Source organism: Taurulus bubalis (assembly GCF_910589615.1).
Source record: "Taurulus bubalis genome assembly, chromosome: 7".
Lineage (NCBI taxonomy): Eukaryota > Metazoa > Chordata > Actinopteri > Perciformes > Cottidae > Taurulus > Taurulus bubalis.
This window is the reverse complement of record NC_136595.1, coordinates 28,239,675-28,250,252: the sequence shown is the minus strand read 5'-3', so window position 1 is coordinate 28,250,252 and position 10,578 is coordinate 28,239,675. Positions and strand designations below refer to the sequence as shown.

The following is a 10,578-nucleotide window of genomic DNA, read 5'->3' as shown; positions in this document are numbered from 1 at the left end:
TTTGCTCTTTAACTAAATTGCCTCCACTTTTCTTCTCGTTTCTTCTTGCTTTGTATTTGCAGCATTTCTAAAGATCCTTTACGTCTCTGTGTCTGAGATGATTTAGTTTATTTAAAATAAAGCGTCCTTGCTGATGTAAAGTATAAAGTATAAATCCCTCTCTGTTGTCTTTTGTTAGTGAGAAAGAAGACATTATTAAAGTCGTGCTGATGGATCTGCTTCCTCTGACCCAGGTGCATGATGGGAAGCTTCAAGGGCCACGCACTCCCCGGGAGCTTCTTCCTGGTGGCGGGCCTCTGGTGGACGGGGAAGTACTCTCTGTGGCGCTCCTCCCGCAGGAACAAGAGCCTCGGTTCCACCCGTCTGGCCAGCAGAACCTCGCAGCGCCGCCTGGAGGTCATGGAGAGCGCTGCGGTTCTCTTCTGCTCCTTTGTGGGTGAGCAGGTTCCTCTCGTCGCCGACAAAACACAAAGAGACGACTTCTAAACGCACAACTCGCTTTTTAACTGCTGGTGGATCCAGAACCCACGAAAGCAGCTTGAGCGTGTGAACTTTAATGAGCACGCTCTGACACAGACAGGCGTTTCCAGAATTCACTCTTTAATTAAGGCGAGACTCAGTTTGGAGATTTAGTCTGGAGGAAAGAAAACATTTATTCTATTTCTTTGTCTGTTTGCGTCTGTAGATTTCTTTCTAAATTCACCTAAAGTTAGCATTACATAACGCCTCATTTGCATATTTAAACACAACATTTCATAAAACTTGTAACACAATAAATCCTCCTCCTAATGTCAGTGATGAAGTGGTGAAGTGTCATGGTGATATTTATGAGTTCATGTTTTCACCCTATTCACCTTCTTCATCATGATGTCATGTAACTAAACTTCTCTTTAAAACCTGTTACAAACCAAAGGGGGTCTAGACCTCTTTTTCCCTGTTTGAGTCGTCGTATTAATTCCAATACTTGTGTTTATTTATGTGTTTTTTCAGCAAAGTCTTGGGTAAAAAATGTATATCTGCAAAAAAATCACTTTGAAAAGATATTAAGATATTTTGAGAGTTGTTCGGTGTTGTGCCTTAACAACAACCCACAGACTAACAGAGCACCTTTTTAGAAAGATTAAGGCCTAACGCATTGACATCTGCAACAATAAACACAATCCAGGAAAGCATTGGCATGTTATGAAGCATATCCAGTCAAAAAAACGGTGCCAAGACAGAGTTTGATCCAGTCGACTGTATCAAAACTGATCAGCTGTTTTAGTCTTCACGTCAGTAATCAACTGGGGAAGTTTCATGCCGATATCTGTTAGTTAATTTTCCCCGTCCCACCTGCAGGGATGCTGGCGGAGCAGTTTGCAGCCGACGGGCCGAGACTGCATCTGTACGACTCTGCAGGGAAACACTGGGAGCAGCTGATGAACTGGCAGCACGCCACCATGTACCTGTTCTTCGGCCTGGCCGCCGCCGTGAAGCTGGTCGTCCACACCGTGGAGGCCGCGCCGCTGGCTCTGGACCGGCTGATGCTGGCCGTCGCTTTCTTCAACGAGGGTGAGAGGAAAGTACATAGGTTTCACACGTTGCCCTAAAGGGTGCACATGAGTGCCTGGTTCTAATGTTGCCCTAAAGGGTGCACATGAGTACCTGGTTCTAATGTTGCCCTAAAGGGTGCACATGAGTACCTGGTTCTAATGTTGCCCTAAAGGGTGCACATGAGTACCTGGTTCTGATGTTGCCCTAAAGCAGGGGTGCCCACACTTTTTTGGCTCACGAGCTACTTTTAAAATGACCAAGTCAAAAAGATCTACCTACATTAATAATGCGTATATCTACATAAAGCATTATTAATGTATAAATATACAGAGTATACTTTATATTTACAATATTGGTGTACCTTGCATAACTGCATGAACCCTTATGACACAATACAATTCTGTACAATTTGTCATTATATTTTGCTCTGATGACTTCACTGCATGGAACCAGCAGGGTTGCATAGTCCGGACAGCAGCTGCTGGTAGTCAGCGTCAGGCAGACCAAAGGGTCATCAGTCATGGTGGAACGCTGTTTGGACTTAATCTTTTTCATGTGGGAAAAGGCTGACTCTAGGGCTGCAACTAACGATTATTTTCATAAACGACTAATCTATCGACTATTTTTTCGATTAATCGACTAATCTAATGACTATTTCCCGTAGCAAATTAAGAATAGTAACTCAAAATGTTGGAATTTGAACTTCAAATGTATTTGAGTAACAAGATCTGAACATCAGAACATCATCATAACAAATACATTAAATAGTAATACAAATTAAAGTGCAAATATGCTTTAAAAGTAAAGAAAAAGTACAAATAAAGCTTTAAAGGTAACTCAACATAGCAATCAAGCCTCTGAAAGTGCAAAATAACTAAAGAATAACTGGGCTGCAAGTGCCATTCAAAGTCCAAAAGTTTAAAAAAATTGTCCATCCTATCCGATAATTAAAGCGCAAGGGTTTAAAGTAAATCAAAATGACTCATTACAGTCCCACGTCTTGCTGCTCCCTCCTTCAGGGGAACACACAACTGACACACGTTTTAAATTGTAATTCAGAAACGTGAGCATATTGACATGCTCTTAGTTGGTTGTATTCTGCATGTTTAACAACATGGAGAAACTCCTGTATCTCCGGACAGAGCTCTGTAAGCCGTCTCACATCAGTGTGCAGCAGGAGGTCAGAGTGGCTGCAGTCCTTCTCCAGATGCGCACAGAACATCCGTCTTTGAAGAGCTCTCGCTCGATTAGACGATCTTTGTTGCCACGTCCGTGATCTCTTTCATGTTTAGCGTTGCAGCGCATAATGCTTGTTGGTGTGTTATGCAGTGGTAATGAAGGAAGTCGGGGAAAACATCTCCCTGTACTTGGCAATACATCCATTCAAGCGGCCAACCATTGCGGGCGCAGCTTCCGTAGTGATTGACATTAATTTGCACACTGGGAGCTGGGTTTTGTCGCTAAAGTTTTTTTAAATTTTTTTAATTATTATTATTTTTTAAATGGCATGCGATCTACCCGCACTACCTCCGCGATCGACTGGTAGATCGCGATCGACGTATTGGGCACCCCTGCCCTAAAGGGTGCCCATGAGTACCCGGTTCTAATGTTTCCCTAATGAGTACCTGGTTCTGATGTTGCCCTAAAGGGTGCACATGAGTACCTGGTTCTAATGTTGCCCTAAAGGGTGCACATGAGTACCTGGTTCTAATGTTGCCCTAAAGGGTGCACATGAGTACCTGGTTCTAATGTTGCCCTAAAGGGTGCACATGAATATCCGGTTCTGATGTTGCCCTAAAGGGTGCACATGAGTACCTGGTTCTAATGTTGCCCTAAAGGGTGCACATGAGTACCTGGTTCTGATGTTGCCCTAAAGGGTGCACATGATTACCCGGTTCTGATGAGAACCCTCCTGGATGCCGCTGGACAAACGTTTGCATGGTGCTCCTGCAGGGTTCCTGTTCTTCTACCACCTCCACGGCCGGAGCGCGCTGGACGTCCACGTGCACCATCTGCTCCTCTTCGCGGTCTTCGGCGGGGCCCTCGTGGCGTTCCTGGAGGTCTTCCACCGGGGGAACGCGGTCCTGGAGCTGCTGCGCTGCACCCTCACCCTCCTGCAGGGCAGCTGGTTCTGGCAGGTAAAAATGCGGAGGTGTGTGCGTCAGTCGCTCAGTTGGCGGGCGTTGATTCGTGAACACAAACCGTTCTCGCTTCTCTTTGGCTGCAGATCGGCTTCGTGCTGTACCCCCCGCGGGGCCCCGGCTGGGACCTGGACGACCACGACAACATGATGTTCGTCACCATGTGTTTCTCCTGGCACCTCGCCTTCGCCATGCTCGTCGTGAGCGCCATCTACTGCACCGTCAGCTGGTGAGACCCCGCTCCACACCGCCGCCGCTTCAGGGTTTATCAAATTTAGTTTGAATGTTCAGGTCCGATGCGATTCATCTACAGATACAGAAGGCTGTGTTGGAATGGCCAGGAAGTCAAAGTTCTTGATTTGGGAACGAATGAAAGGTGCTCACTAGAACCATATAGGGTATTTTTGCTTGCCCCCATAAAAAGGTACAACCTTTTATACATGTGCCACCTGAAACCCAGAGGGTTCTACCTAGAACCCAACATGAAGGGCTGTACCTAGAATCATCGGTGACAGGTTCCACCCAAACCTTGGGGTTCTCCAGAGAACCCCTTTATGGTGTGATGGTTTGATCCAGAACGTTCTCTCTCTCTCTCTCTTGTTCTATACGGAACTCTTTCACTTCCCAAGGGTGCAAACAAGAATCTACCCTGAGCGGTTACACCGAGAACCCTTTTATATTTCAAGTGCTTCATCAAGAACCTACGTGGAAATGGAGATTTACAGAGAACCCTTAAACACAACATGTTTCTCATCTAAGACCCAAAAAGCCTTTTGTATTCCACGTTTTTCATCTAGAATTCATCCAAGCGGTTCTGCCGAGAATCTCCCCAATAGTCAAAGGGTTTGGAAACCGGCCAAATGGTTCCGGGGTCGAACCTCTTCCCCTTCAGGAAGGGACGAGGAACCCTTATTTCCAAGAGTGTTGTGGCAACCCAGGGGACGTGAAGACGAGATTCAGAATAAAACAGGAGACCCAAAACGTCCTTCAATAAAGAGGTCGGGGTCAAACTGAACCAAAGGGTCCTTCGGGGTCTCCGGCCTGGTGGGTTCACGTCAGACCTGAACACACATTTGAGTCTTGTTCTTGTTATTTTATTCTATTAAACCAGACTGCATGTGTAAAAAAACAAGGGGATTAATGTGAATGTGAATTGACATTTTAGTTGAGGATCAGAACGGTCTGTTTGTGTCTCTGCAGTGTGGTTCGCTCCAGACTGAGGAGGACTCCTCCGATGGAAATGGGCCTTCTGAAGCCCAGAGACCGGGATCCAGAGTCAGAGGACGAGATTTTATGAAGGACACCATTGTGACTCATGGATATGAATATATATATAATATCTATATCTGTATCACAATTAAAATCAGGGATGTTTGCGGTTCCAGAGGACACAAAGGGACGAGGAAATGTCTTCTGGATGCTTCGCTTGAGAATTATATCGCTACCTCTGCCTTATTTAATCCGATTTGTAAACCCTTCAGCCTCACGCTCATTGCTATTTATTTTACTGTGGCCTCATACTTTTCATACTCTGTCATATTATTTGTTTCATATACTTTGCACACACAGTACAAGTGAACAACTTTTTTATGGATTGCATGCTTTTCTTTTGACTCACCGAACATGTTCAGTGACGTCGCCTCCTGGTGGAAACAATCATCCAGTGCATCGAATTTTACTTGAATGCATGACTTTAAAGTTACTGTGGGGAACTTCTAACTGGTCCTGAACCAATCTCTCTAGTCCTGGTCCACTATAGACCTCAGTCTAGTCCTGGTCCTCTATAGACCTCATGTAGTCCTGGTCCTCTATAGACCTCATGTAGTCCTGGTCCTCTATAGACCTCACCACCGTGGACAGACCCAGATCCAGAGACCAGTCCACCGTGGACAGACCCAGATCCGACACCACGCTGCTGGAGACCCAGGACTAGTGCTGGACCCGCTGGAAGGAAGGGGGGCTCAGGAGAACCAGAACCAGGACTGAGAGGACCAGTCTGTCAGACCTGCTGCAGTAGAATGAGAGGTTTTCTAAAGGGACCCTGGTGCTCAGAGACACTACCACTCTAGTCCACAGGGGGCGCCAGAACCAACACTAAGATAAAGTTCCTCGTAGTAACTTTAAGTGTCTTTTTTTGTTTCATAATTTTGAGTCACACATGTGAGACATCCTAATTGCCAAAAATGCAAATTTTATTAAACTGTTTAAATGCTTAGATTTTGTTGATACTGTTATTTATACATAAGTCTTTGTTTTGTACTGTATTTATTCAGCATGGCTTAATGTCTTCAGTGTTTATAGTAACACTTTCCTATCATTTAAAAGTCATTATCAGACTCTACAGAGCTTTATAACCACAATGTGTCACTCATAATGTCCTTTATCAGTAAAGTCACATTCTACCACATAAACACTTCATTCCATTAGTGATGTTTCCCATCACATTAATTGATCCTGCAGATTTATTTTTTGTCAACAAAGATCGTCTACACTGCAGAAGACTAATCACTCAGTTCTTGAAAAGTGTTGCCCATCATGTCTGACGAGTTTAATGTTCTTTTGTTTATAACAAACAGTTTGGTTGTTATGCTAAACCTGAACAACCTGTATTTAATTAGTGCTCGGACAATTGTTTTCTCAATTAATTGATCAAATTGTGAAGTAAAAATGTGGAATAAGGAGAAATGAGAGGAGGAAGATTGTTGTATTTTATTTCGAAAATACAGTAAAGAATGTTGAGATTTAATAAATTAATTTCAGTATATATGCTAATGCTGCTAGTTTGATTAATTCACTTGTTCGCAACAAAATTTGTTTTCAAAATGAAAAAATAAAATAGAGAAAATCTTCTGATATATATTTTTTCTGCGTAGAACTATATCACTGAAAGCTCCACTTTATTCTTTATATTCTGTAATAAAAAGGAATAAAAAAACTCTTCCTCTTCTCATTAATTCCCCCTCATGCCGTAATACTCTTTTGTAGTATTACATACAGTATATATTATACTAGTATATATAAATATATATTACATTATAAAATATTATTAAAAAATGGAAACAAAAAATACACCAGGCTGCATTTGAATCAAGATTGTTTTCCCTAAATGAATTCATGTGGATGAGGTAAAAATGTAATTAAAAAAAATATCCGAGCGAGACGTCTGCGCCTTCTCAGGTGTGACTCACCTGGCGTCACTCACCTGAGTCTCCACCTGAGTCTCCACCTGGCGTCACTCACCTGGCAGCTTCCCTGGTCTGAAAGGAGAACCGGCAACTCTCCCCTCGCGCTCCGGTACACGAACAGACCCTCACCTGTCACCTGTCACCTGTCGGCCTCAGAGACCGCCATGGACAAGCTGAAGTCGGTGCTGAGCGGCGAGGAGGCGCGCGCAGAGAACCGAACCATCGCTCAGGTAAAGAACCAACGTCCTGCTGCTCGAACCGAACCGAGCCAAGGAGATTAACCTGAACTTCACCAACAGACCGTGAACGAAGCCTCGACGCTGGGCTGGGGCACGCGCATGAAGGGGTTCGTGGCCTGCTTCGTGGTGGGGGGCGTGTGCGCGGTGCTGGTGAGCGCATTCATATTATTATTATTCATGATAATAATAATAATCATAATAATCAGGCTTTAGGCTCCACTGACACGAGGAGCGCTGCCTGTGGCCGGACCTGTTCTTCTGGCTCTGAGGAATGTTGAAGACGTGACTCACGCTGAGCAGGAAGCTGCAGTTCAACACATACAAATAGATGTTTTTAAATTAAATAGTTTTCTATTACTATTTGAGACGACATAAACCAGGCTTCATACACATTCTGACCAATGGCTTTCAGGACTTCTCCATGACTTTAAACCAAATGTCCATGACAAACATTTAGTGAAATCTGGGTGTAAACAGAAAAAAGTGAGTAAATGTAGGACTTGACTTTTCCAGGCCTGGAAATAACCATTTTAAAACTCCATGACTGTTCCAGGTTTTCCATGACATGGACCCAGATTAAACGCGTGTCTGTTTGCAGGGAGTGTGTCTGCTCTTCCTCCCCAAGATCGGAGTCACGCTCTTCATTGTTTTTTACACTTTTGGGAACCTGTGTACTCTGTGCAGGTGAGCGCGTGCGATGACGACAACCAATCAGAAAGCTGCAAGCTTGTGATGGTTTTATTTTAAAAGGTGCAATGTGTAATATCTGGCCATGTGATTAAACAGATGGGGGGCAGCATTTCACCTCTACGGCTGAATGTAAATCTACAGTCTTCAGTTAAAATAAATACAACAATACTAACTATTCAATATAGTTGCCGTTAGCTGTCTGTGTCTATGTGATGCTAACTATTCAATATAGTTCCCGTTAGCTGTCTGTGTCTATGTGATGCTAACTATTCAATATAGTTCCCGTTAGCTGTCTGTGTCTATGTGATGCTAACTATTCAACATAGTTCCCGTTAGCGTCTATGTGTCTATGTGACGCTAACTATTCAATATAGTTCCCGTTAGCCATCTGTGTGTTTATGTGACGCTAACTATTCAACATAGTTCCCGTTAGCCGTCTGTGTGTTTATGTGACGCTAACTATTCAACATAGTTCCCGTTAGCCGTCTGTGTCTATGTGATGCTAACTATTCAACATAGTTCCCGTTAGCCGTCTGTGTCTATGTGACGCTAACTATTCAACATAGTTCCCGTTAGCCGTCTGTGTCTATGTGACGCTAACTATTCAATATAGTTCCCGTTAGCTGTCTGTGTCTATGTGATGCTAACCAGGTATTTGGTTGGTCTTGCACTTTGACTGATGATTTTTAAATGTGTTTTATTTATTCCAAAACCAACGTAAGAACTTGCGCCTCTTCGGGGGAGTGCTAATACCGTTTCTTTCTCCATTAAAAAATTGACCGTAAAGACCGTAGCTTTAGCTGTTAAACGGCGGACTATGCAACTTACGTTTCAACTCCGTTTTTCGCCTTCAAAATAAAAGCACCTTATCTCAAAACAGGAAACAAGATACATTTTGCTTACGGCAGACAAAAAACATGCATCAAAAACACCTAAATTGATTGACAAACCGTTTCTAACTTTAGAACACATTAAATTACTCACACTCCCACCAAATTATGAATGTTTTCATATTAAATTAGATGAACTATGAATCATTTTCACATATTACTTACAACGTGAGTATAATCGCCAAAAGAATTGCCGTATTTTTCAGACTTATTTAGCTTTACTGAGCGACTAGAACTCTGGCCACGTCTTACACACTGCCCCTTTATTAAAGTCTAGTCGCTGTAGCATCGAATAATACACATTTAAAAGGTATTCACCCATGTTTCTGTCCCACAGCACCATGTTTCTGATGGGCCCGATGAAGCAAGTGAAGAGGATGTGTGACAAGACCCGGGCCCTGGCCACCACGCTGATGATCGTAAGCTTCCCCTCCGCCCGCAGCTAACTCTCACGCGGTTATTCATCATCAATTATTAAAACATGACCGTGACCACGGTTGCATTTTGTCCCTCAGACGTGCCTCGTGTTGACGCTCTGCGCCGTCTTCTGGGTGAGCGAGTCACGACCTGGTCCAAGAAGGAGAAGAAGCTCGGTGTTGACTTAGTCTGCTTTCTCTTCCAGTGGAAGAACTTCGGCCTCGCCTTGCTGTTCGTCATCTTGCAGGTCTTGTCGTTCGCCTGGTGAGCCGCTTCCTCCTCGTGGAGTTTAATGTGCGAGCTGATTGTTGATTTGTGACGTGAACATGTTTGTTGTTGTTGTTGTTGTTTGCAGGTACAGTCTGTCGTACATCCCCTTTATAAGGTTTGTTCTTCTTAATTCTTACCGTAACCCTTAAGTTTGTGTAATTCTGTGTGGAAGGAGGACCGTGTAAGTGTCTCATAGTACGGAGTAACCGTCTGTTAACTGCATATCACAATAAAATATCTTGAATTTCATGTCAATGTTCAGAATCTAAACGGCGTTCGACGTCTGATTTCATGTGAACTCGTCTCCAGGGACGCGATCCTGAAGATGGTGTCGGTGTGCGTCTGAGGCCCGGTGGTGTGCGTCTGAGGCCCGGTGGTGTGCGTCTGAGGCCCGGTGGTGTGCGTCTGAGGCCCGGTGGTGTGCGTCTGAGGCCCGGTGGTGTGCGTCTGAGGCCCGGTGGTGTGCGTCTGAGGCCCGGTGGTGTGCGTCTGAGGCCCGGTGATGTGCGCAAGTTTCCGGCTGGATGAAGAGTTTGTTTTCAGGAAGAGGAAGCTTGAATCCACCTCTTCCTCCCCTTCCTCCTCTTCTTCCTGCTTCAGAGAGTCTGAGACTCTTCCTGTTTTATCTCCAAAGAGCTTTCTTTTCCTAGTTTCTGCTTCATTCATTGAACTGATTGATTGTTTGGTATATTGATTACTTGTACCAGTTTTAATGAGCGGGGTGGGGGCTTAGTTTGTAATGTGTGTAAATATTTGTAATTAATTAATAAATGAATGTATTAATATTTTGTAAATAAAAACAACACAGCCTGCTATTCCCATCACTGAGGAGCCTCCTTTGGCCAAAATAACTTGCCCAGTTTGTACGTTGCCATTCTTAGTTCGAACACTAGATGGCGCTGCCGTTTTGAACAACTAGTCAACCTTCATGGATCACTAGTCCATGAAAACATTCAGATCAGATGAATATGGTGGAACTTACAAGAGGGAAGAGAGAGAGAGCTGAACACTTCATGTTGGTGAAATGAGAACGTGTTCTCAGAAGAACAAAACACTAAACTAAACCTCAGTTTTAATAAAAAAAATTAACAAAAATAAGTGTTATTTTATAAAAACTGTAAATAAATTGTAAAAATGAAAGTTTTTAAATTTTAAAATTAAATTCGAACTTTAAATATATATTTTTATTTTTTGTATTTAATAATTTAGTTTA

At 43.5% G+C, this 10,578-nt stretch overlaps 2 protein-coding genes across 2 annotated transcripts; both read left to right on the top strand.

Moving 5' to 3' along the window:
• Positions 1-240: 240 nt before the first annotated feature.
• tmem45a (transmembrane protein 45a) lies at positions 241-5,847 on the top strand (the record flags this gene model as incomplete). The annotated part of the gene is made up of 5 exons (XM_079220935.1): positions 241-436; positions 1,339-1,551; positions 3,487-3,671; positions 3,761-3,903; positions 4,875-5,847. The coding sequence occupies 5 exons, from the start codon at positions 241-243 to the stop codon at positions 4,969-4,971; spliced, it is 834 nt and encodes a 277-aa protein (XP_079077061.1). The 3' UTR covers positions 4,972-5,847.
• Positions 5,848-6,938: 1,091 nt separating this feature from the next.
• On the top strand, positions 6,939-10,419 carry sft2d2a (SFT2 domain containing 2a). The gene is made up of 8 exons (XM_079221362.1): positions 6,939-7,089; positions 7,159-7,248; positions 7,697-7,782; positions 9,016-9,097; positions 9,194-9,229; positions 9,301-9,359; positions 9,451-9,480; positions 9,675-10,419. Exons 1-8 carry the CDS (start codon positions 7,024-7,026, stop codon positions 9,709-9,711), a joined length of 486 nt encoding a protein of 161 aa, XP_079077488.1. The 5' UTR covers positions 6,939-7,023; the 3' UTR covers positions 9,712-10,419.
• The last annotated feature ends 159 nt before the right edge of the window (positions 10,420-10,578 follow it).

Coding starts and splice junctions, on each gene's coding strand:
- sft2d2a (XM_079221362.1), top strand. CDS start 7,024: ATGGACAAGCTGAAGTCGGTGCTGAGCGGCGAGGAGGCGCGCGCAGAG. Junction 7,783..9,015: donor AACCTGTGTACTCTGTGCAG/GTGAGCGCGTGC, acceptor TCTGTCCCACAG/CACCATGTTTCTGATGGGCC. Junction 9,230..9,300: donor CGCTCTGCGCCGTCTTCTGG/GTGAGCGAGTCA, acceptor TTTCTCTTCCAG/TGGAAGAACTTCGGCCTCGC.